This window comes from Fusarium flagelliforme, assembly GCF_020744385.1.
Source record: "Fusarium flagelliforme strain FIESC 12 MPI-CAGE-AA-0113 chromosome Unknown B0J16scaffold_3, whole genome shotgun sequence".
NCBI classification, from domain to species: Eukaryota; Fungi; Ascomycota; class Sordariomycetes; order Hypocreales; family Nectriaceae; genus Fusarium; species Fusarium flagelliforme.
In genome coordinates, this window is record NW_025763505.1 from 5052865 (window position 1) to 5076956 (window position 24092).

The following is a 24092-nucleotide window of genomic DNA, read 5'->3' on the forward strand; positions in this document are numbered from 1 at the left end:
CCATGCATACCCGAGCATGATGTACCTCTGTTCAACGGCATTCCATCGAAATCCCTAGAGCTACTGATACTAACGACAAAGCCGTTGATCAACAAAGTTGATTAAATTCTCTTCCAGAAATGATCATCAGGTACACTTGACGCTCTCATCGACTTAGACGCACCCCGCAGGTTCTCACCGTGGTGGATCATTCCTTGCCGTTAAAATTTAGGCGCAAAGAATTACTGTGCCTCGGGCAACGAGCATGGAATGGGAATCGTGCCTGATGAGAGCTAGGACCTTGATGTTTGGGGTAAAAGAACATATCCGGTCCGTGTCACATAAAATTTGCCCAGACGCTCAAGACAGGTAGGATGCACAGAGAATGTACCATCAGCGGAGAGTGATTCAGGCAGTAAGTAACATCAGAATTATCACATGTGAATATAGCTATATTCACTGATAATGCCGTGATTGATTGTCTCATCTCCAATGTTTCTCCAACTTTCCAAACCGTCACACAACATCCCCAGCAACAGGGTTCCATTCTTCGGCTTCCACCTGAGTCCACAGCCGGCCGGAGGACCGGGGCCCATACGGAACCGGATGGATCTTCTGAAAGAGGACATGTTCGGCGATAGAAAAGTATTCTCTTCTTGGCTAGATGAGGATTTTTTTTAATAACTCAATCTGATACAATTTAGAGCTTGGCCTGATAATAATATTCCCCGCATAGACTTGGGCATATCTTCAGCCCGACGTCTCCCGGGGTTTGTAAATCGTATCATCCACTCACGATCAGCGGGGTAACCTCGTGGGCAGTTTCTAGAAACCCTTTAACAATGCCGGTCCGGGCAGCATGCATGCAGACTGTAAAGCAATGACTCGAATTGTCTATACGTTCATTCGTAAAGATATTTCCAGATATTTCGACATCGGCGCGACTTTACCCCACAACACCACTTTCTAGATATTTCCAACGTATCGTGAGCTTCATTTGTTCTACCATCTTCCTTGCCCGTGCCCCTCTCTTGTAAAAGCGAACCTATCAACGTAATGTCCCATTGTGCTGCCTGGTGGAGACAGATGCAGGTTGGATCACAGCCAGGTCTAGAGTCAACTCCCGTGCATGCATGATCTGCCTGCCAGAAGAGTGTGCTCGGAAGTCTACCGTGAGGTATCCCTCCAAGCCACGCGTATCTCTCTATGGCATTCCCAAGATAAGCACACTTACTGCGCCCCAAACCTGTTTCAGTCACGAAAAAGAAAAACGCGCAGTGTAGGGTATCTTGACTTGACAGTAACAAACACCATTTTAAAATTCTAATTTTGCCAAACCCGGACAGCCTTGTCTTTTCCACCACTGCCGACTCTCTTGCCGTCCGGTGCCCAATCCACCGCGTAAACCTCATCCGCATGACCCGGCAGATCATTGGAGAGTTTGTGAGTAGCCATCGACCAGACCTTGAGTGTTGTATCCTTTGATGCTGTGACGAGAAGTCGGGAGTCTGCTGAGAAAGCGCACTGGTACACAGGAGCGACGTGACCGCGGAGGGTGTTGATGAATTTGCCGTCCCTGGAGATGTTAGAATGAAATGCTATGTTTGAATGAGGTTGGGTATCTTACCTGGCGTTCCAGAGTTTGGTGTGGTTATCCCAGCCTGCGCTGGCAATGAGAGTTCCGTCGGGAGAGAATGTGACGTGGTTGACTTGCTTTTGGTGACCCAGCATACGGTTAACTGGCTTTGTGCTCTGTGCAGGATCCCAGAGATACATGGTGAAATCGTCACTGCAAGTAACCAAGCGTTCAGCAATTCTACCCTGGAATCTGGCAGCCTTTTCGAATCTCGCCTTAGCCTTGGCTCGCTTTCCTTCTTCCGTCTCGGGCACAGGTGTATGGTCGTAGAATCCTGTCCTCAAGACGAAATCTGTGGACAGCGCAAGATGGTTCACCCAGTGGACGTGAGCTGACAAAGTGTGCACCATGGTTCCCTTCTCGGCGTTCCACACTCTGACTGTCTTGTCGTGACTTCCACTGTAAATAAGACCCTCTCCTCCCCAGCGAACACAACTAACACTGCTCTTGTGTCCAGAAAGAACATGCTCTGTCTTGCCAGAGTTGACGATCCATATGCGAATAGTAGCGTCCTTGCTAGCACTGGCAAGTCGTGGTGTACCATCTCTCCAAAGATGATAAGGTTCCCAAACCATATTTGTGATCCATTTTGAGTGTCCTGTCAAAGGGTTTCCGACAGCCTTTCCAGTATCGGGATTCCAGAGACGAACAGTCTTGTCATAACTTCCAGTAGCAAGTCGCATTCCATCAGGGGACCAAGAAACAGCCAACACCCAACCAGAGTGGCCTGAAAGAGTGTATTTAGGAGTACCAGTCTCAGTGTCCCATATGCGCGCTGTCTTATCACCAGATCCAGTTGCGAGTCTGTTGCTGTTTCTAGGATTGAACTGTGCTGCGAGGATAGCTTCACCATGGCCAGGAATCTTGTGAGACATGCGCGTTACAGGCTGGACCTTGAAAACAGCCTGAGGCTCAGCGCTAAGAGTAACAGTCGTTTCGAAAGGGTTCTCGATACCATGGTTACGAAGAAGCTGAAGAAGATCGGTGGGATATTGGTCCACAATGATTTCGCTATCGGGGATATGGATTCGGAATCGATACGGCAGAAACTCTTCCTTTTCCTGCAAATTATTAGCAATTATTCCAAACTTATTTGACCAGACATACCCTCGCAAGCAGCGTATTCAATAATAGCGACAAATTCTTCTCTGAAGCATCTGCGAGAGGAACTTCAATCACATCGGCCATCTGCTTTCCATCCCCATCAAGGAATCTCGCCTTGAAGGAGCCAGCAGGCCCAGAAGCAAACGTCGTAACATCCTGCTGGGTCGACGTAATCTCGAGATTCTCTCTCTTCTGTCGCTTGGACGGGGGAGGTACAATTGTCGCCATCGTGAATATTGTCGTGCTGTACTTTCGCAGTGGAAATTCAGAGCGGGATAGTGGGGCAATTGGCAAAATCTAGAAAATTTTGGCGGTGAGAAGCTGCAGCCAAATCTTATCTTGAAGGAGCAGAATTGAGTGGCGTTGACAAAATAATTTAGTCTTTCGTCGGAAGAATTGGCTGCTGAAAGCATAGGAGACGAAATGATTTGGTTATCTTACTCGAACTCAACTTAGCACTTACGTTACTTAATTTGGCAACCTAAGCCACCGAGGACAATCATTCTGTCACCCACTTGACTGCAGCTTGAATGGTTATACTTTTGCACAGGTCTCTTAATGCTTGACATTCTATCGTACTAGCAAACTGTTCCATACCCTTGTTTCCGTTAGAGTCATGTTGAACTCGAAACACCTAAAATGCAATTCCTAGCGCCATTTCCTTATAACGCCATGCCATCCCTCAGAATAGCAATATTTACCATGTTCTTCCTCCATACTCCATACTCCCTATTCTTCTTTTTTCAGTTTGCGAAACCTCTGACTCATCAGTCAATAACAGAAAAGACTTAAGTACATGTAATTTGGAGTCTCTGGCTCCTGATCACCCTGTGATAGTCCTCCGCGCATCCATTTAAGGGAATCGATATAGCTCTCGAGGAGGGACAGATCCACGTTACACATAGGGATTGGTGTTGGTTGCGGATTCTGCATAAGATACATTATAATCTTATTCAACCCCGTTGCCGTTTAGTGTCATTTTCGAATCGGCGTACAGTGACACTTCCTTTTCCTGGTCTGGCCCAGACATTGATGTCGGCTGCCCTCTCTGGGGAAGATGGGGAAGACCCAATTTGCTCCTAGCCTCCCTGTGATGGTCGTCCGCGCATCCTCTTAGGGGGACCGACGTAATGCTGGAACGGCATATCCATATTGGGCACAGGAATTGGTGTCGGTTGCGAATTCTGCGGAAGATACAGGTGTGACTGCAGCATCATCTGGTTTTGTGCCTGAGCCTGTGCCTGGGCTTGAGCATGGGCTTGCGCTTGAGCTTGTGATTGAGCTTGTGGTTGAACTTGAGGTTGAACTTGAGGCTGAACTTGAGGCGTCTGTGGTAGAGGCTGTTGCTGAATATGGTGCATTTGCTGCTGTTGCTGCTGATTCTGCTGATTCTGTTGATTCTGCTCAACCTGTTGGCGACGCTGTCTAGCTCGTTGCTTTACCGAATTTTGTCTCTTGGTCTCTTCAATCTGCCGATGTCGCTTGTCTTGGGCCTCTTGGCGCTTTTGTCTCTGCAAATCCTCATTCTGGACAGCATAAATGGCGGCGATGCGAAGTTGAAGTGTTGACAAGGTGTTCACCCGATCTGGGTGTGACATCTTACGGTATTCGGTCTTGAATTGATGAAAGGTATCGCCAGTCAAGCGGAGGACTGCCTCGGAGACACCTGCAACCCTTATAGCAGCTGAAGTCTCAACATCAGGTGCAGGTCCATCATCTCCCCATGGAGTCAAAAGTGGTGTGCCATCTGCATCCAAGCTTTGGTCAGCTTCAAGATCCTCAACAATATTGGTCTCGTCTTCGCTTCCGGGTTCGGGGGTCGGTGGTTCGGGAGTGCCTGGTTCGTGATTGTGTTGGTCGCAGGTAATGGTAAGAACCCATCCACCCATAGTCTTTCGATGAACAGCCTTTGCTTTCCAAGGACAATCGGTCTTCTTGGTAGTTGTCTTGTGTTTGGTCGCCATACAGCGATACGGCCGGCCGCCTCGATCGCAAACGAGATCGCATCGTACTATGTCGTTTCCTGGGATGTCTGCACCGCCCACCTTTCCTCGGTGGGATCTAGCTTTGACAATTTTGTAACCCTCCTTTTCCATGCGGTCGCTGAGTTCCTTGAAAAGTTCCTCATAGCTGTTGAAGATCCCCGAATGGGGTACTGTGACTGCCTCAAGGATGCCGAACATGATATTATATATGAGTTCGACGCGATCAACGCGTTCGGATCTAACGATGTGTGGATTTGGGCGTTAACCGGTGTCAGATGTGAGCCGCGTAATCGCGGGGAGGTGAGGAATTTCTGGCGGTTGAATGTCGGTAGGTAGTGACAGCTGCTTGTACCTGCCGAAACGACTGCGGGTGGGACTGCCAAAATAGAGTGCTAGTCTAGGCAAGCCCAAGATGACCGAATTATTACGTCTCTTATGCTTTCCGCGGTCGTTTCTGATACCCTGACAGGTGCTGACAAGCAGGCAACTGGAAAGGATGAGTTCGATGAGGCAACTTGTGAAAAATAAAATGGATATCTGAATTGAAATCCAAGTTAAGAAATGAGGACTCTTGGTGGTCAGATCTATCTGGGAGGTTGATGAAACGGTGCATGGTTTGACCTTCTAAACCTCCATACCGGTGATCGTCAGTGCAGAACGTTCGAAGTCTGCATCTACAAAAATTTCTCAACGTTAAATACCACAGACTTTTAACTTTTATACCCTAAAACGTTATATCGGCTTGGTTGGTGTGAAAATTACATTTTTGTGATTTGTGGTGCTGAGAGTAATGGTGATTTGTTACAATGTAAAGCTTGAATGTGCCGTAAGGGGAAGAAGTACCACAAGTAAAACTTTGACTCCTCATCTTAGAGATTCGGACATATTGGTGCTTTTAATGATTCATTTATTGCAAGATTTCCTTCACTGTGGACTCTTCTTCTGGCACGGTTTTCGTGTTAGGAGTCACTTTCTCTTGATCCACCCAGCATGAGTTTGAGGTCACAGTCTGGGAAGGAGCAGGCTGCCTCCGAAATGCCCATCGCTGCGCGGGAAGGTGCTCATCACTACTCTGAAATGCTTCGAATTTTTCTTCTTCCACAATCATCAGTCCAAATTGGATTGGGGATGGTGGAATACGTTCCTCTTGCTACGCTCGTGTCAAACACTACCCTACAGCTCCTTGGAGTGAACGAATGTCGACATGTCTCGCTCAATCCCACCTCGAACTTCCAGTCGATCCTCTTCGAGCTACTTCCAGGGAAACAGCAGCATAGAGTATCCTGGAAACCCCGCGACACCAAATGGTTATCGCAGCAGAAGACCACAAGTCAGTCACAGCGAATACTCGGGCTATTCTCCATCTGTAACAACCATCTCGAGACCTCCTACTGCACGCCCCCCGTCCAGGCCAAGAACATCTTCCGGAAGAAGGTCACGCAATACAGGAGTTTCCTCAATCTTGGGACAAAGTGAGGCACACGATGTTGTTTGTGCTGTTAGTGAGTCTCGAGGAGTTGCCCCTTCAGTGGGGATAGCCTTTGTCAATGTTTCCATCGGTGAAGTGATTATCACTCAGATTTGTGACAACAAATCCTACCGGAAGACGGTTCACCAGATTCAGCTGTCGTCCCCTAGTCGTGTACTCTTCATGTCAACGGCCTGCCCCCCAAACAATCCAAGTACCCTGTTTTCTCTGGTACAACAACTCGTTTCTGATACTCAAATCGATGCAATGGAACGTTCTGCATGGTCTGAGACAGAAGGTATAGAGCATATCCACAATCTAGCATTCAAAGGTGACATTGAACCATTGAAGGTGGCTACCCAGGGCAAGTTCTATGCCATCAGTTCCTTTGCAGCAGTAAGTGTATCTGTTGAGCGCACATCACGGAACTAACAGCGTCTAGGCTATGAAGTACATCCATCAAAAGTTCAATATCAATTTCGTGCCACATTCGCTCCGAATCCAATATCGACCTTCTGAAGATGCCATGTTGATTGATATCTCGGCAATTCAATCTCTCGAAATCATGCAGAACCTACGCAACTCCAAGTCCAAAGACTCGTTATTCGGCTTGTTGAACCACACTTCAACCCCGATGGGCTCTAGACTACTTCGAAGCAATATCCTTCAACCACCAACCAACGCTCACAAGTTCATACTCACCCGCTATGATGCGCTCGAAGAGTTGACGACCAACGAGGAGATGTTTTTAGAGATTCGCAAGGGTATGTCCTTGTCGAATTGAGTTGGAACGCAGCTGACACAAACAGCCCTCAAGCTCTTTCTTGACATTGAGAAAGTTTTGACAAAGGTATGGTTGCTGATTGCACTGTGGAATCATACTGAACGCAACAGTTGATCATCGTACCCACAAACGCCAACGTCCAAAAGGTCGAAGAACAAATCAACCAAATTTTGATGATCAAAAGCTTCCTTGAAGCAATCCCAGAACTCTACACTGCATTGGGACCTGCGATGTCTGATCTACTTCTCAAGATTCGAGGACGTTGTTGTCCTGGGTCTACAGGACATACCCTCAGCAGGATCCGACAAATCATTGAAGCAGATGTCACTTACATGAAGTCTGCACTGGACCTACGCAATCAAAGAACCTTTGCAGTCAAAGCTGGTATCAATGGAATGCTTGATGTCGCGCGTCAGACATATAAAGAGCTTACTGAAGAAATTCACTTGCATCTTGACGAGCTTAATGGTGAGTTTGCACACGGATCTTCAATTCTGGGCTAACAGGTGTCAGAAAACTTGAAGCTTGGTGCCACTCTCCGATATGACAATGGTCGCAAATATTGGCTGCGCTTACGGGCCGCCGACTTTGAAGATGAACCTCTTCCAGATGTCTTGATCAATGTGGTACAAAAGAAGGACAAAATTGAATGTCAAACTCTTGACTTGGTGAAGCTCAACCTACGACTTCATGATACCTCCAGCGAGGTTGTTCTTCGGAGTGACTGTGTAATACAGGAACTGATGAAGGAACTTCAGGACGATGTGCCACAACTTTTTCGAGTCTGCGAGTCGATTGCATTGGTTGACATGATTGCATCTTTTGCACAGTTAGCTACTACCAGGGATTATGTCAGACCAGATATCAGCAGCACACTGGCATTGAAGGGGGCTCGACATCCTGTTCTCGACAAGGTTAGTCAAAACACATCGCCATTGACTTTGACTGACCTATTAGAACACGAATGGCGACTTTGTACCAAACGACTATTATTCCACAGAGCAGTATTGCTTCCATATTGTGACCGGCTGCAACATGAGCGGCAAGAGTACCTATATCCGAGCGGTCGCATTACTTCAAATCATGGCCCAAGTTGGCTCTTATGTGCCTGCAGAGTATGCCGCATTTCCTATCATTCAAAACATCTTTGCTCGTGTTTCTCTCGACGACAGCATTGAGAGCAATCTCTCCACTTTCTCTGTTGAGATGCGTGAGATGGCCTTCATTCTCAGGAACATTGACGACAAGAGTCTAGCAATTATTGACGAGTTGGGACGAGCCACGAGTAACCGAGACGGGCTGGCTATTGCGATTGCAATGTCTGAAGCTTTGATCCAAAGCAGAGCATCTGTCTGGTTTGCGACTCACTTTATTGACTTGACAAAGGTTCTGGCGGACCGACCTGGAGTTCTCAATCTACACCTTGCGGCCACCAGTTCAACAACACACGAAGGACTGCCACACATCACCATGCTCTACAAGGCCACTTCAGGTGCCATCACAGGCGAAGAACATTACGGCATTAACCTGGCTCGAGCGATTGGACTCCCTCAAAGCTTTATTGACAAAGCAGAAGAGATAGCAAATGACATCCGAACGAAACGAGAAGCGAGCAAACGTAGCTCTGAATCATCTAGACTTATCGCCAGACGAAAGCTTATTCTCAATCTTCAGGACGCTTTGAAACAAGCCAAAGAGTCGGGCAACAAGGAAACTCTACCAGGGTATTTGAGGCGATTGCAGGAGGAATTCGTTTCTCGTATGTCGGAGCTGGACAACCTGTAAGGGAACTGTGATTTGGACGGACATGGTGCGTATGAAAAGCTTTGACTGTATTAATTCTCGGGATTATACGCCCGGACGCTTGTAATCTAATTCTCGAACTCGTTTCCAAACTTCTCTCACTGTTCGATCTTGTGTTTGACGACCGGTTTCTGTTTCTGATGGACCAGCAGGTCTGGTTAAGTTAGTATGGATTTTGAATTTAGAGGAATTGCTTACCTTATGGCTAGGTATAGTCGACCACCAAGATGTGCCCTCGTTATATCGGCAGTTTCGGGATCGCTGGGAGGATTGGCAGTTGTTACAAGACCACCAGCTTCTTCGAGAATGGCGAAACCAGCCGCGACGTCCCTGTTGAAGTTAGCATTGTTGGACCTGGAAAGCTTTAAGGTGCGACATACCATTCCCAGCAACCACCTTCCCACCAAATGTCTAAAGAGCCCATGGCTGTATAGGCCAGATCCAAGGTTGCGCTACAACGTCAGCAATGCCCACCGGCAGAGTCGGGTAACATACCTCCCCAAGCTTCGAACACCATGAACCATTCCACCCTTTCCTCCACGTCCACTCCTCTCTGTAGCCAGAGTGACGAATGACTCGACCTTTCGCGACAGGTTACCATCTGGGATATCTCTTCGGTCCTTGCCCCACTCGCATGAGAATGTGCATCCGCTGGGAGCGTTGGCAGGCATAGGAGGGATCGGGTTTCGAATCAATGGTAGTCGTTGGGTCTCATTCAACCATGCACCTTTACCTGTGCATGATGAGAAGAATTGGCGAAGGAATGGAGCATTGATGACTCCAATAACTGGAACACCCTTGACGACGAGAGCGATCGATACACAAAACATGGGAAAGAGATGTGTAAAGTTAACAGTTCCATCGAGAGGATCGACTACCCATGTTGGTTTATCGCCGACAAGGTAATCTCGCGATGCGCCGGCCGAGTAAGACTCTTCTCCAAGGAAGCTAAAAGGTCAGTCGATGCGACGAGTCAATACGCCAACAATACCAAACTTACTCATGCTCAGGATATTTACTGAGGACGGTTGTACGAATAAAGTTCTCGACATCTAATACTTAGCAACGTTCAAACAAGAAGCGAACAACTAACCATTATCAGTCTTGGTTACCAGGTCTACCGAGTTTTCCTTCTCAACATATGACACGGTACTGGATGAAGCTCCATTCCCATCAATGCGGCGCTGGGCTGCAGCCATGAGCATATCTCCCGCATCCTTGCCCAACTGCACGGCAAAAGCATAAATCTCGGTCAACTCTTGGCTATCCATGTTTACGGTATCGTTTTTCCAGAACAACAATGGATAAATTTAGGGAATACTGATGGATAAAGTCAACAGAAGATCCAGATCTGTTTTATTTAGTGAAAGCCGTCTTGAACCGTCCCCCAGATTTGTTCCGCACTACGGGATCAGCTGCGCCGTGGGGTAGCAGATCGATGGCGGGGACTGGGGATGAAGCTTTAACCGGGCTTGCGGGGTGGCTTGGGTAAGCTTGGGGTATGGTTCGTGGGTGCCGATTATGCACGACATGACGGAATTAGACTTTTGCGGAGTGGTTCATAAGTATTGATGTTGATGGCTGCAGTACTCTGTATACAGCAAACATTATACTGCAATCATCAATCATCATGTCTCGTCGTCTACTCCTCATCAACGGTCCCAATCTCAATCTCTTGGGTACAAGAGAACCTCAACTCTACGGCTCAACAACCCTGCAAGACGTCCAAAATGATGCCGAAAAACAAGCAACAAGTCTCTCAGCCACACTACAATCTTTCCAGGCCAATTCGGAGGGCGCGATAGTGGACCGCATTCACGAAGCGAGAGGCAATGTCGATGCGATTATCATCAACGCAGGCGCGTACACACATACCAGCGTCGCTATAAGAGATGCACTTGTTGGAGTTGATATTCCGTTTGTGGAGGTTCATATTACGAATGTTCATGCTAGGGAGGCTTTTAGACATCATAGTTATTTGTGTGATAAGGCGGAGGCTGTTATTTGTGGATTGGGTGTTTTTGGGTATACTGCTGCCATTGAGTATGCTGTTAAGCATTTGAAGTTGAGGACGAAGCTATAAATGGGATGAGATGGTATAAAAGAAGTTCATTCAATGATAAAAGAATTCTTTATGATATAAAATCTGATAATCAATAAAAGGAACGAACTATGGTATTATGCTAAAATGGGTATTACAGATTCGCTTGCAATCTGGGTGTCTCTTCAGTCCTCAATCCAAGTTCAATCTTCATCTTCTCAAACGAAGCAGCAGCTCTCTTGGCCGACTCCTCCGGCACAACAGCATCAGTATCGGTCAACCGTCGGTTAAATACTTCAAAACTCAACCAACCATCAAAACCGAGTCCTTGCACAACAGTGCGTAGGAGTTGTTTGCATGGTAGATAAGCGCCATACTCGGTCTCCCCGTAAAACAACCTCGCATTGCGTGACCAGCTCATCCTCGCCGGTTGCTCAGCGTTATAAAAGGGATGCTTTGTGTCGAGTGGTGCATTGAGTTTCTCGCCATCTGCCACCTGGAGGAGAAATACTTTGGAGACGTCCACTGTTAGAAGTCTTTTGATGGACTCCTTTGTAACTGTCTCGCAATCGGCCGTCTTTCCTGAGGGTGTCGTTGGGTCTGCAAAGATTCGACCGAGGATGTTGTAACTGTCGATACACATCCCAAAGTTGGGTCGATCAACCCTTTGGACCATATCCCAGCTTTGTTCCCAAGTGTTAATCCTCGTTCCCCAACAAAGCGCTTCAAAAGCGAATCTCACAGGCGGTTCTTGTGCCAATCCCATATCCGCCGCCCTCAAAAAGTCCCCCTCAAGCACAGCATCATCCTCACAAATCTGCTCCTCAGGGAGAAAACTACTAGGAAACAATATCAAGTCGGTGCCCAAGGCTTTAACAAGATCAAACCAATGCTCCAGTTCGCCAAATTGTTTCTCTTGTGCCTCTCGGTCTACTAAACCGCCAAAGTGCATAAAAGGCTGGAGACAAATAATTTCTAACGAGCGGGCTTCACACAAGTCGCGGATTGTGCGGGCGGCGAGGAGTTGGTTTGCGTGGGTGGCGCCGCCGGGGAGGGATTTTGATAAGTCGACGAGGTCTTCATAAAAGACTTCTATGCCGGAGAAGGAGTTTTGGGATGCGGCTGTGAGTTTGGTGGGGAGAGAGTGGCCTGCGAAAGAGCGGCCTAGGGACATTGTGCATATAGATGATTTGTGCATGGTGAGTGTGTGAGTGTGTCAATATAGTATTGACAGTATGATATGTGTATGGCTTGGTAGGTGTGAAAATGATACGAGATGAATTGCTATATGAAGCTGTATAAACTGCCTCTGACGTTGTGGCTATTCGATCGAGATATATACATCGGAGATTTCCATACCATGTGAGATAAATGCTATATAGATAGATCATTCATCCAATCTGAAACCCAGTTTAATCGAGATGCGCATCTTTTCCGTCGAGTTTCCGTCATCATCAGCCGGTAGCAACCGTTTGTTCCCTTATCTCTTCTACAATACGTTTTTCCAGAATATTTCCAGTACTTAGATCCAGACTTACATCATGTTTCTTGGTGTATCGCTTACCCGGGGTCTATGGTTAAGCTTTTACCCGGTGGAGACTCGGCATCGCTTAGTACACGCACCCCGGATGAAGAGATCGGTAGCATGAATTAGCGGGTGGATATTCACTGGAAAAACCCTCCAACCGGGATTTTGGTGATTATCTTTTCTTTGAATGGGAGTACTTGAAGTCGTGCGCCGCATTCAGACATTCACTCATCTCATCTCAGATCACCATCTCATACATCTCGCTTCACCTCATATTGTCTCATCTCATCTCACAATGTCTGTCCAACAAACATCTTACCCTTCAGGAGACTCTCTCCAATCCAATCAAGTCTCTCAACTTGAACGCCACGGTTACCTATTTGGCAAAAAACTCACAGCTTCACTTTCACCATTCCTTCATAATGTTATTTATCAAGATTTGGGCCTCAATTGGGGTCAAGTACGACTTGACTCTGCTGATATTCCTGGATTCTTAAAGTTGGCTCAACATCCCGACTTTTACGGTATGTTTCTCACCAAATTGGATCAAGATGAACTCTTACTAATGGGTTGTAGGCGCCTCAGTTACTATGCCAAACAAGGTCGCCATCATTCCTTACCTGGATGAACTCACAGAAGAATGTCGCGATGTAGGCGCTTGCAATACTCTGTATATCCGTGAAAAGGATGGCCGTCGAATCTTCTGTGGCGCAAACACAGATGTCCTTGGTATCAGTGAATCATTCTACCAGAATATCACAAATCCTGATGCTGTATTCCATAACAAGCCTGCTCTTGTCGTTGGCGGAGGTGGTGCAGCGAGAAGTGCTATTTATGCTCTCCGCAAGAAAATGCAGGCTACAACGATATATCTCGTCAACCGCGACGAAGCAGAAGTCCAAGCCGTCATCGCAGACTGTGCAGCACGAGGCTACGGCGAAGGTTTGTTGCATGTCAAGACCACAAGCCAAGCATCCTCTCTTCCCGCCCCAGGAGCCATCGTCGCATGTGTACCAGACTTTGAACCCGAAACACAAGAAGAGATCCAAGCACGCGCAGTTACAGAGACATTCCTGGACAAAGCGGAGAAGGGCGCTATTCTGGAGATGTGCTACAATCCCACACCGTTTACAAGACTTGGTGCTATAGCGGAGGATAAGGGATGGAATGTTATTCTGGGAACTGAGGCTTTGATATATCAGGGTTTGGAACAAGATAAATATTGGACTGGAAAGACTTTGGAGGAGTTGCCAGTTGAGAAGGTGAATGCTGCTATTGCTGAGAAGGTTGCTCAGCGGGCGGAGAGTAAGTTGTAGGGGACTCGCATTGGGTTGGGTAGCGTGCATTGCTTTTAGATTTATATATGAACACGAGTTTACAAAACTACATTACGTCTCATCCCGAAGGTTCATGGTAGTGACGCTATGGAGGTTCTCCGATGCAGATCATTGAGGTAAGCATTCGGCTTGACAGCCATTTCACCGACGCCCTTCAGACTACATCACACAGGACGAACTGCTGCGGGACTGTCTAATTGAGACGGAACTATGGTCGATTGAGCGATAGAAACAATGCTGTCTTTAATATATATGTACAAATCCTCGGCTACAATTGGTGGTTTTGAAGTTTGTGGCAATGCACTCCAAACTACATCCCCCCTCTGCCTACCTCTCTTGCTCTTCTTCAAACGAAAAAAGTTTTTAAAAGGGCTTATTGATAATTCTCTTTAAATTACAGAAAGCCACTGAATCAGGAACTTTGAGGGTATACCGAGATGGTCTTGGCTCTAAGCATCTCGGCAACTAGAACAACTCGCCGAACGACTACGCTACATATATCGCACGTCACTCTCCGATCTTGACCAAACCAACATTCATCATGGCCTCTTTTCCCCGAAACCCGCCAGAAATGGCAGAGATCTCGAATTATGACCACCAAACATCCTCACCAGAAACCCAACAAATAATAAGACGCATCAACGCAACCTATGACTGGACAGGTCCCTCCGACCCAGACAACCCACGGAACTTCTCTCCCACCGTCAAAATCCTCAGTATCGCATCAATAACATCCCTAGCATGGGCATCATGTTTCGCAGGCGCAATATACGCACCCGCCCAAACCTCCGTTGGAAAAGAATTCCACCAAGGACGGTTAGAGTCAGTGCTGCCTTTGTCACTGTATAATCTCGGCATGGCCTGTGGTCCACTCGTCGGTGCACCTTTATCTGAGACTTATGGACGAAAGACTGTATATGTTGCTACGACGCCTATATTCCTTGTCTTTCTTCTTGGGTCGGGGTTCGCGAGGGATATCACGGCTTTGTGTGTCTGTCGTTTCTTTGCGGGCATGTTTGCTTCGCCAAATGTGAATAATACATCTGCGACAATCATGGATTACTGCGCTCCTCAATATCGAGGCGCTGCGCTGGGAATATACTATTCCATTCCCTCACTTGGAGCAGCTGTTGGGCCTCTCGTCGGAGGCTTCGTCGAACGAGGTCTTGGATGGCGATGGACGCAGTGGATTGCAGTAATCGTTACCTGCGCTCTCTACATCCCCGTCCTCTTCACAAAAGAGACATACAAAAAGGTCGTTTTGAAAAGAAGAGCTATCAAAATGGGCATGGGAGACGGTTCCTCTCAACAAACATCAGTCTCAAAAACCATTCGTCACTTCTTTACGGTTCTTATTCTTCGACCGCTTCATATGCTCTTCACGGAACCCATTGTTACGTTAGTTAGTTTATACAATGGATTCATCTTTGGACTGTTGTATACTTTCATCATTTCAGTTCCTTGGATTTTCAGAAATTATTACGATTTCGGCAAGACGGGAGAATCACTTTCGTATCTTGGGATTACACTTGGTACACTACTCGCCTGTGCACCGTTTGTGTTGATCGACTTTTCATATTATCAAAAACGTCTTATTCGGTGGAATCAAACTCATGACACAGCACTCCCACCAGAAAACCGTCTTATATCCTCAATGATAGGATCCTTCCTCCTCCCCGCCAGTCTTCTAATAGCAGGCTGGACAGCCGAATATCGTCTTCACTACATCCTGCCGATCATATTCCAAGGAATGACGATGCTAGCATGTCTTTTGATTTACGCTGGTGTGAACCTTTTCATGTTGGATGCTTATGGACCCTTGTATGGAGCTTCTGCCTCTGGAGCAATGATGCTGAGTAGATATTCTCTTAGTTTTGCGTTTCCTTTGTTTGCGTTGCAGATGTTCGAGAAGATGGGGGCTGGTTGGGCTACGACTTTGTTGGCGGGGTGTACGTTGCTTATGGCGCCTATTCCGTGGTGTTTTTATGTTTATGGGGAGAGGATTCGGGGGAGGAGTAGATATGAGTCTAGTTCATAGATATGGATACTCAAATACAATCTACTTCATGACAACTCGAGGCAATGGTGTTTAGTTAAGAAGTGGAATAGACAGATGCCTTTTGGGCAGTTCAACAAACCAACCGACCTGAATACTCATGATCAGATTCAATCCTAGGATATCGGTGTCCAGCAAGGTCTCCATTTTGACTAAAGGGATCGTCCGGATCTGTCGGTAGATCTACTGAATCTAAGATATCTTGACTCACCGGCCAAATAGTCTCATCTGAATCTCATTTGTCCGCTCGGAAAGCTAGCCCTCTGACTGGCTAGAAGATGCGATGCTCATCACACGTGACCCACCTCCTCTCGGAGGATTATTACATCGTCTTACATGAACCATACAGCATAAATAACTCTTCATATCATGCTATCACGACTTAGAATTCCCAGCTCATCCCTCAGATTTCGTAATCTCATTCAACTCAGATCATACTCTATCAGAATGTCAACCATAGAAGAAGCCTTCCAAGCAGCCATCAACGCAGGCAAAATCAACGGCGGCGTCATCTGCGCAACAAACACCAAAGGAGACTTCACCTACAACAAAGTCCTCGGCCAAAGAACTCTTCTCTCCGGCGAGAAAGTTCCTCAGGAACTGGACGATATTCTCACTCTTGCCTCAGCTTCCAAACTTCCAGCCAGCATCGCCGCTTTACAATGTGTCGAAGAAGGTCTTCTTACTCTCGACGGAGATTTATCAACTATCGTTCCTGAGTTGGCTGAGAAGAAGGTTCTGACAGGATGGGAGGGCGATGAACCGACTTTTGAAGACCCCGCGAGGAAAATCACGCTTGAAATGCTTCTTACGCATAGTGCTGGGACGCCGTATGATTTTCTTGATCCTAAGATCGGAAAGTGGAGTGCCAAATTCAAACCAAAGGATGAATCGAAGAAGACAGTTGAAGATACTTTCATCTATCCCCTCACCCATCATCCTGGACAGGGCTGGATGTATGGAACCGGTATCGACTGGGCAGGCCGAATCGTCGAACGCGTCACAGGCGAAACTTTGGAGAAACGACTCCACGATCGAATTCTGAAGCCGCTCGGTTGTGAGAACGATGCCCAATTTTATCCTGTCACGAGAGAGGATTTGAGGGAACGGCTTGTTGATCTTAATCCTGATGATCCGGAGGGTCTTGGGTATGCTGTCATGGGTCAAGGTGCTTTTATCAACGGTCGTTCAGCAGGATGTTTCGGTGGTCACGGTTTAGCCATGTCTGCGACAAGTTACATCAAAATCCTCCACTCCCTCCTCTCCAACGATGGCAAGATTCTCAAGACTGAGACAGTGGAGGACATGTTCCAACACCATCTCACCCCCGAAGCAACAGCCGGCCATCAAGCCATGCTCTCGAGTCCAATGGGCTCATTCTTCAAAGTCGGCATCGAAGACGCAAAGCTAGGTCACGGTCTTGGAGGGGTTGTAACGCTGGAGGATGTGGAGGGGTGGTATGGTGCTCACACCATGAGTTGGGGAGGAGGACTCACGATAACGTGGTTTGTGGATAGGAAGAATGATCTTTGCGGGATCGGAGCTGTTAATGCGAGAATTCCTTTGGATGGAGAAGTTTCGCAGACGGCGACGGATTTGAAGGATGTTTTTAGGAAGGATATTTATCGGAAGTATCATGCTTGGAGGAAGTGATTCAGGCCACGATGTAAACTGAGGTATTTCAGACGACGCACTTTCTGGAGATATATATAACGACTGGTCTCATATGGGAAAGACTCAAGCATCACTCCCAAACCTCCCAGGATAAACCTTTCCAACCATCTTCCTCGTCGCAAGTTGATCACAAAACTCCACAACACGAACAACCTTCCCTCCATCCTCACTAAAGTCCAAGATCCAGGCATGTTCCATAACAATAGTTTCCCCATCCTTAAACAACATATCCGACTTTGTCATAGCCGCAGCTCTCCTCGCTTCAACGTCAATCGTCAAGTTTTCCACTTCACATGTCTTGAAAGTTGCTTGAGTCAGACTATTCGCGAACCCTGCTTCGACGGACTTGTTGTCAAGCGACTGATCAGGCGGGACGCCAAGAAATTCGCAGAGCGAGATGGGACGGTAAAAACGTTTGCAGGATTCGTCAAGGTCTCGGCTCACGAGGGCTGGGTCATTTTGTTGACCGCATTCAACATAAGCCGAGAAGAATGCTTTGGCGGTTTGTTCGATTGAGGATCTGAGAGAAGACATGGCGAACGGAGTACTGTGAGGTTCTTACATGTCGCTGTCGCTGTCGCTGTGACTGTATATATAGTCAGTGATCAGGTCAGCTTACTCTGGTCAATTCAGGGAACTAACGAGTTGCTCGGATAAGGCGACGATCGATTGGGCTGTCTACGACCATTTGGAACAGTGATATAGATTGCCAAGCCAAATCTGACTCCTGGGTCACGCGCTGTTATCGTGCTTATGTGTGACAATTGATGGTGTGCACTTTGATGAACCTGTCACGGTCGAGTCTAGACAAAGCTGTCGTAAGAAGCTTCGCAGGATCATTGCTGACGTTAACCCTAGAGTTGTCTGTGAACAAATTGAGTACTTGCCGAGAGATATGAATGCTAAAGAGGCGTGACACTGTAGACAGAAGTCGAGTTTCGATCTAGAAGTGTCGTAAAATGCATTGTCAATTCATCGCTATGTTTCTTGTTCATCCAACGACCGTAATCTCGGCTGCAACTCTTCAAAATTCGATTTTCCCTCTTCAACAGGATATGCTTCAAACACCATCCTTCGCATTAGCCTCCTCGGCGCTCTCCTCCCAGTAAACAACTCAAATTGCGCAAAGCCTTGTTCAGGTAACATGTCAAGACCATCCATGCTGACCCATCCTCGATGTGCTTGTTTTCGGAATTGTGTTAGAAACGGCGTGTCTAGTGTCTTGTATCCCCACTCGATCGCGACACCACCAGTGCGACTTTCTAGCCATTCGTCGGGTAGTGTGAGTTCTGGTGTGGGAACGTTGCCGATGCGATGTGTCGGAATGCAGGAGACTATGACCGTAGGTAGACGATACTCTGTCGGCCAGGGATCTTCCATTGACTCAATAACATGGAATCGAGAGTGTTCACTCTCAGCACTCAACACACCCAAGTCTTTCCTCTGTAGTAATTGTGTAAAATGCGACACCATCTTCTCGGCGTTCTTGCGTGTGCGGTTATATATAACAATGTTCTTGATACCAACTTGAAGCATAGCATAGACTGTAGCTCTAGCCATACCACCTGCTCCAATGACAAGACCACAGGTACTGGACACCACAGCATTGGCGGGTGATAGACCACGTCGAATAGTAGCGCGAATGCCGATCCAGTCAGTGTTCTCGCCGTATAGAGCTTTAATTGGGCCTGCGCGATTGACACTATCGAGAAAGGCAGCGCCTGTTGGTATCGTGCCGTCTTCATTTAAGAAGCGGATGGGGATAAGGGTATTGACAGCACCGATGGCTCTAGCATGGTTACTGAGTGAATGCGTCAAGGTGATGATTTCGACCTTAAACGGGAGTCCGACTGAAGCACCGCCAAATTCAGGATCCTCAATTAAATGCTTGATGCCTCGAAGTGACGAACATGATACTGGCTCGTATGTATGTGGCAATCCGCATGCCTTTAACGCAGCTGTGTGCATTGCTGGCGACAAACTGTAGCTGACATTGGCTCCAAAGACGTAAAGCTTCATTTGGTCATACATAAATGACGAGAAGAGAGCTTTTGTTGCGCCGGCTGCCGTGATGGTAGGTGTAATAGGTGGTTTGGGGTTGACTCGCTCGAGTGAGTCTGGTCGAACAACTGTAAGGATGCGATTAAGGGCTTGTGAATTGCGGCCCAAGTTTCCAGAGTTGTAACTTATAAGAGGGATCTTGGGTCCTTGTAGCGCGGCAACTGCTGTCTTCAGATGGTTAATACTGAAGTTGTCGTCAATTGATGTCGCAGGTCGTATTAATCGTGCAATGTGGCAACCCAAATTGTTGGCTTTCTTGTACCAAGACATCCAGATTGGCGAGTCCCAGGTTGGTGGATCTGAGATGATGAAACAGTTTCCGATTATTTTTGTTCTCTTGCGAATTGACAGTATGCGTGAGATATGTACATCTTCGAGTCGAAGGTCGACAGTCATCATTTCTGGCGCCAGTCGAACGGTGTGGTGGACGAGATCGAGATAGACACGAAGAATTTCGTCAGTTGCTGTGTGAGGGAGAAAGAGATGGAGAATTATTGGAAGAATTGTACTTCTTCTAACAACCCCAATGCCTTTGGTGATATCTGCAAGTAGTTTTGCGCTGGTCTCAGATGTCAAGGTGCCGTGTTCAGCGTGGTCTGCCAGATCATGCACGACAATCTGTACCACGTCTGCACCCTTGACATGCTCCTCAACTTCCACACCATCGCCAAGGATATCTGTAAGAGGTATCGAAGTGGCGTATGTAAAGTTGCGTTCCTCGGTGGGGATTCTCGATAGTGGAAAGGCTGAATCGGCAAAGGGTATTGTTCCTGCTGGGTATACCAGTGACAGAAACTTGAGAAAGTGTCGCTCGACATGTTTGAGTGTCAGATATGGAGCTGGTGACCTCTCCGACATTGATGTTCTTGCGAGCAACGATTTGCTTGCTTTCTCGGAGACGTTAAAGAATTCAAAATTTGTGCAGGACCTAAAGATAGCATTGCTGACGTCGAGAAGGTTTCGAATTTTCGTAGAATCGCGAAATCTCAGGTGGTTCTGAATCGCATCGGCGTCTCGAACAATGTGAATGACAGGGTGACTTGACGCAAACTCTCGTAGTAGACTTTGAACACGACTCTCCATCCATGAGCAAACAAGGACACAACCGGTGGAATGCCGTTGCAAAGCACCTTGCAAAACCTTGGCTTGTTGCTTGTAACATTCGGCAGATCCATGCTCAGCCTTGTAAGCAGCACTAGATAAACCGGTAACCCGTTGGAAAGCTTGTTCCATGTCAACAACCTTTCTCTCCATAGCAGACGATGCCATGACCGCCAATGTGGACTTTCCAGCACCGCGCATGCCAACGAGGATCATTGATGCATCTGGACTAAAGTCGGGAACCTGCCCAGTCAAGGGAGGAAAGGTAGGAGATGGTGTACGAGTGAGGCCATCTTGTTGTGGACCCACGGATTGAGAAGCGGCTCTTGAATTGGGTTGAGATGTGTTTTGAGACGAAGTTTGTGAGTGAAGCGCGTCGCTCAGTCTAAAGGACTGTGACTTTGGTGTTGAAGGATCGAGGTTATCACGGGTTATTCCATCGTAGTGACTTCTTGGACGGGCATGGCCGTTTGGTCGCAACAAAGCATCCTCATGGCCAAGCATTGACCCGATAGACCTCTTGACACCAGCCATTTTGCGTGTGCAGCTTGTCCGTGTCTAGAGTGACGCCATAACAATACCGTGGTATGTAGTAACAGTATATCGTCGTATGTACTGGTGTATCTAAAGCGCAAGAGTTCTTGTCAAGAATAGAATCTGTCTCGAGGTGGGCGGCAGGGTGCTCGGCAGATCCCCCACCAGCAAATCCGGGGCATGCAAGTCACAATTGGTCGGGAAAGTGTTTATCCGACCCACTTCAACCTCCGGTCCAATAACATCGGTGATGATTCGGACTGTCACTTGGAGGCTGGGAAGTTCAACTCAGAATATTCCCCAGGTTCTAGGTTCTCCCCGCATCGCGCTCATCATAGTTATCGCTTTGTTGATTCAGATTGTCATGGGTCTTGATGGCAGAGATTACGTATTGACCTGAACTTGATTGATTGGACAACGCCAAACTTCCTCTCAGCTGTATCCCGTCATGCTCCTGTTGGCCTCACGGCACAGGTAGCTTTGTCTATTAAACATTCAAGCATGCCGCCAAAGAAACGAGAGAACGATGCGGATACCTCCAGCGCTCCCGCAACAGCTCCTGTCAAACGTCAGAGAGTCTCATTGGCATGTGATTCATGTCGCACCGCAAGAGAGAAATGTGATGGTGCTCGTCCTCATTGTGGAACTTGTACTGCACAAAACAGGCCATGTTCGTATACCCCTGCGTCGCGGAAGAGAGGTGTACAAACGGGATACCTTCGGACAATTGAGTTATCACTTGCGTGGTTATTTGAACAGGTTCCTGGTTGTGAGGGAGCTCTTCATCAACTTCTTACACAGGATGATGGTGCAGAAGGGACTCGTATCCTTGCAACAAAGGATAAAGCCAATCATCGATTATATCGACGATGGAACAAGAGTCGAGTTCACAAGGATATTGGGAGACTGTTGTCGGACGAGAAGACACCACAGAATGAGACGTCTGCCGATGATTCAGAGTCAGAGGACAACACCCCGCCTGGTCTCAACCTATTCGACGGTAGACCATCACCAGGAGTACCGATTCAAGTCGCACCGACACTCCCGCCACAACCCTTCGAAAGATCGCAATCTACCAAGCTGATACTACCTACCAATTGGAAACGACTGGTCGATATTTACGTCTCTTATACTCACTGTTGGCTCCCAATTGTTGAGCCTGCGGTTATCACCAGAACGGCGCTCACGTATCCTCCAGACGGCATCACCATCGAAGCAGGTCCTGCCTCTACACTTCATGCTCAGCTTTGGGCTGTTCTCGCAGTGTCTGCGTATCAAGATGCCTCACACGACAGATCCCCCGACGACATTCTGGCGACCGCTCGACGACTTGTACCATCCGACGACGAATCAATTGAGCTTGCGCATGTCTGTTCCATGCTCCTACAATCTCTAATTCTGCTGGGCCAAAAGAAGACGATGCCAGCATGGATACTGATAGGCCGCGCATCGCGCCTCGCTCTCTACCATCAAACCACATCATCCCACATGTATCCAGTCAAGTCAAGCGTCGAGACTTCATCACATTACAATGAAGTCAAGGTTCTATCAGCGAGCTTTATCCTGGATTCTCTGGCGTCACTTTGTCTTGGTCAACCCCAGGTGACTTCCGGTATTCGATATACCCTCCCCTCTGTATCAATAGGAGAGCGGGAATTGATACAGCCATGGACTTCTATTTCAGGCTTCGGGAAGTCATCTGAGGATGGACAATCGCCGGACTCTGCATCACCACTCCCAACGTTCCAGCAATTATTCGCTTTCTGTAGACTTTGGGGTGCTAGCGCGGACCAAAGGATACATGGCAATGCCCCAATCACCCCTGACGACCTCGTTAAAAGCCTCGACTCGCGCTTTTCTTTTTGCAATTCGCTGATCTTTGGTGGCTCAACGCCGAGAGTACCATCGGCATATCTACTGCAAGGGATGTTTTTAGCGATAACCCTCGACTTGGTGCCCGGCCATCGACCATCTCTATTGTCCAACTTTAGCGAGGTGGTTGAGTCGTGCGTCGAAAACTTTGGACCTGGCGGAACACCACCAATTGTGACCATTCTCATGGAAATAGTTCAGCAACACGGACATGCGACACGTATGCAAGAACAAGATCTTACAAAGTGGAACACAATGATACAAACTCTCACAGACACGTGGAAGCCGAGGGGTGGAATGGACGCATCTAAAAACAACCAAAATACACCCAGTTCAGTGGATCTTGCTAATCGCCCAGGCGTTAGCCCATTATTTATGGATGATCTATCAACCACCTCTCATCCAGGACATCATCCAGCTTCCATCACATCCGGGGAACTGGAACACGAGTTAGGTCGTATGCAGCAGAGGCAAAAAGAACAAGGTTTGTCATTTGACAGACAACGATATTCGGACCGCAGTCCAGCTTCGCAACCATTGTACACACTCACACCAAATCTCACTTTCCACACACTACAAACTTCACATGTCAACGGGCAGATAGGATCTCTACCTCCCGAGTCAAACATGGCGAGTCAACTACTGGACTACGATGCTATTTTAGATGAACTTGGATCTATAGACTGCGCGGATGGTATCGATGTTGATTCGCAGTTCATGACGAATTTAGGTTTCGCACCAGGATGCGATCTGGGAGAGATGTTTCAAGGCGACTTTGGAAGATGATTACGTCTACGGATAATAAAATAATATTACAATCTCAAACGGTGGCTCACGAGCGTGTCTTGGGACCGTGTATGATGAGAACAGACCGAATTACGCCCCCTGGTTACCGTGTTTTGACACCCACTTCACGAACTCCAGCGGTGTATCTCGAATTCCGACCAATCAACCTCGGAAATATGCCGATTTCGCCGTGGACACCTCAAGGATAAACTTTCAGCATCCAAAGATCATCCCCGTTGACTTGCAAAATAAGGTTAGACCCGAGACCGCATGGATGGTGAATGCGGAGACCCCAGAATGGAGGATAAGCCTTTATCCAAAGACGCGTATCTTGACTCTTTGA

General features: G+C 47.5%; 11 protein-coding genes across 11 annotated transcripts; 6 read left to right on the forward strand and 5 right to left on the reverse strand.

Moving 5' to 3' along the window:
* Positions 1-1302: 1302 nt before the first annotated feature.
* Positions 1303-4902, reverse strand: B0J16DRAFT_264702 (WD domain-containing protein; the record flags this gene model as incomplete). Its single annotated transcript, XM_046123368.1, has 4 exons — positions 1303-1555; positions 1607-2676; positions 2723-3016; positions 3847-4902. The coding sequence occupies 4 exons, from the start codon at positions 4900-4902 to the stop codon at positions 1303-1305; spliced, it is 2673 nt and encodes an 890-aa protein (XP_045985482.1).
* A 913-nt stretch (positions 4903-5815) lies between these two features.
* Positions 5816-8770, forward strand: B0J16DRAFT_303430 (muts domain V-domain-containing protein). The gene is made up of 5 exons (XM_046124673.1): positions 5816-6568; positions 6615-6936; positions 7110-7424; positions 7470-7870; positions 7914-8770. The coding sequence occupies exons 1-5, from the start codon at positions 5909-5911 to the stop codon at positions 8739-8741; spliced, it is 2526 nt and encodes an 841-aa protein (XP_045985483.1). The 5' UTR covers positions 5816-5908; the 3' UTR covers positions 8742-8770.
* Positions 8771-8790: 20 nt separating this feature from the next.
* Positions 8791-10143, reverse strand: B0J16DRAFT_339902 (inositol monophosphatase). The gene is made up of 6 exons (XM_046127605.1): positions 9853-10143; positions 9760-9811; positions 9255-9707; positions 9140-9211; positions 8958-9089; positions 8791-8913 (listed from the first exon to the last, which is right to left on the reverse strand). Exons 1-6 carry the CDS (start codon positions 10028-10030, stop codon positions 8805-8807), a joined length of 996 nt encoding a protein of 331 aa, XP_045985484.1. The 5' UTR covers positions 10031-10143; the 3' UTR covers positions 8791-8804.
* B0J16DRAFT_339903 (Dehydroquinase) lies at positions 10144-10847 on the forward strand. Its single transcript, XM_046127606.1, has one exon. The coding sequence runs from the start codon at positions 10390-10392 to the stop codon at positions 10840-10842; it is 453 nt and encodes a 150-aa protein (XP_045985485.1). The 5' UTR covers positions 10144-10389; the 3' UTR covers positions 10843-10847.
* Positions 10848-10954: 107 nt separating this feature from the next.
* On the reverse strand, positions 10955-11998 carry B0J16DRAFT_397515 (xylose isomerase-like protein; the record flags this gene model as incomplete). The annotated part of the gene is made up of 1 exon (XM_046132320.1): positions 10955-11998. One exon carries the CDS (start codon positions 11996-11998, stop codon positions 10955-10957), a length of 1044 nt encoding a protein of 347 aa, XP_045985486.1.
* A 625-nt stretch (positions 11999-12623) lies between these two features.
* Positions 12624-13644, forward strand: B0J16DRAFT_355184 (uncharacterized protein; the record flags this gene model as incomplete). Its single annotated transcript, XM_046129406.1, has 2 exons — positions 12624-12852; positions 12905-13644. 2 exons carry the CDS (start codon positions 12624-12626, stop codon positions 13642-13644), a joined length of 969 nt encoding a protein of 322 aa, XP_045985487.1.
* Positions 13645-14210: 566 nt separating this feature from the next.
* B0J16DRAFT_303434 (major facilitator superfamily domain-containing protein) lies at positions 14211-15878 on the forward strand. The gene has a single exon (XM_046124674.1). It carries the CDS (start codon positions 14237-14239, stop codon positions 15701-15703), a length of 1467 nt encoding a protein of 488 aa, XP_045985488.1. The 5' UTR covers positions 14211-14236; the 3' UTR covers positions 15704-15878.
* Positions 15879-16076: 198 nt separating this feature from the next.
* B0J16DRAFT_339908 (beta-lactamase/transpeptidase-like protein) lies at positions 16077-17552 on the forward strand. The gene has a single exon (XM_046127607.1). The coding sequence runs from the start codon at positions 16091-16093 to the stop codon at positions 17372-17374; it is 1284 nt and encodes a 427-aa protein (XP_045985489.1). The 5' UTR covers positions 16077-16090; the 3' UTR covers positions 17375-17552.
* Positions 17341-18151, reverse strand: B0J16DRAFT_117286 (uncharacterized protein). The gene has a single exon (XM_046121559.1). It carries the CDS (start codon positions 17927-17929, stop codon positions 17459-17461), a length of 471 nt encoding a protein of 156 aa, XP_045985490.1. The 5' UTR covers positions 17930-18151; the 3' UTR covers positions 17341-17458.
* B0J16DRAFT_117281 (uncharacterized protein) lies at positions 18152-21206 on the reverse strand. Its single transcript, XM_046121558.1, has one exon. It carries the CDS (start codon positions 21089-21091, stop codon positions 18374-18376), a length of 2718 nt encoding a protein of 905 aa, XP_045985491.1. The 5' UTR covers positions 21092-21206; the 3' UTR covers positions 18152-18373.
* A 166-nt stretch (positions 21207-21372) lies between these two features.
* Positions 21373-23849, forward strand: B0J16DRAFT_397522 (uncharacterized protein). The gene has a single exon (XM_046132321.1). It carries the CDS (start codon positions 21593-21595, stop codon positions 23747-23749), a length of 2157 nt encoding a protein of 718 aa, XP_045985492.1. The 5' UTR covers positions 21373-21592; the 3' UTR covers positions 23750-23849.
* The last annotated feature ends 243 nt before the right edge of the window (positions 23850-24092 follow it).

What these genes read in the sequence shown, in the direction of transcription:
- B0J16DRAFT_303430 (XM_046124673.1), top strand. Translation starts at nt 5,909, where the DNA reads ATGTCTCGCTCAATCCCACCTCGAACTTCCAGTCGATCCTCTTCGAGC. An exon ending in CCATCAGTTCCTTTGCAGCA is followed by an intron (nt 6,569 to 6,614) that starts GTAAGTGTATCT and finishes AACAGCGTCTAG; the next exon opens with GCTATGAAGTACATCCATCA. An exon ending in GACATCCTGTTCTCGACAAG is followed by an intron (nt 7,871 to 7,913) that starts GTTAGTCAAAAC and finishes CTGACCTATTAG; the next exon opens with AACACGAATGGCGACTTTGT.
- B0J16DRAFT_339902 (XM_046127605.1), bottom strand. Translation starts at nt 10,030, where the DNA reads ATGGATAGCCAAGAGTTGACCGAGATTTATGCTTTTGCCGTGCAGTTG. An exon ending in AGTAAATATCCTGAGCATGA is followed by an intron (nt 9,708 to 9,759) that starts GTAAGTTTGGTA and finishes CTGACCTTTTAG; the next exon opens with CTTCCTTGGAGAAGAGTCTT. An exon ending in GAAGGTGGTTGCTGGGAATG is followed by an intron (nt 9,090 to 9,139) that starts GTATGTCGCACC and finishes TAACTTCAACAG; the next exon opens with GGACGTCGCGGCTGGTTTCG.
- B0J16DRAFT_339903 (XM_046127606.1), top strand. Translation starts at nt 10,390, where the DNA reads ATGTCTCGTCGTCTACTCCTCATCAACGGTCCCAATCTCAATCTCTTG.
- B0J16DRAFT_303434 (XM_046124674.1), top strand. Translation starts at nt 14,237, where the DNA reads ATGGCAGAGATCTCGAATTATGACCACCAAACATCCTCACCAGAAACC.
- B0J16DRAFT_339908 (XM_046127607.1), top strand. Translation starts at nt 16,091, where the DNA reads ATGCTATCACGACTTAGAATTCCCAGCTCATCCCTCAGATTTCGTAAT.
- B0J16DRAFT_117286 (XM_046121559.1), bottom strand. Translation starts at nt 17,929, where the DNA reads ATGTCTTCTCTCAGATCCTCAATCGAACAAACCGCCAAAGCATTCTTC.
- B0J16DRAFT_117281 (XM_046121558.1), bottom strand. Translation starts at nt 21,091, where the DNA reads ATGGCTGGTGTCAAGAGGTCTATCGGGTCAATGCTTGGCCATGAGGAT.
- B0J16DRAFT_397522 (XM_046132321.1), top strand. Translation starts at nt 21,593, where the DNA reads ATGCCGCCAAAGAAACGAGAGAACGATGCGGATACCTCCAGCGCTCCC.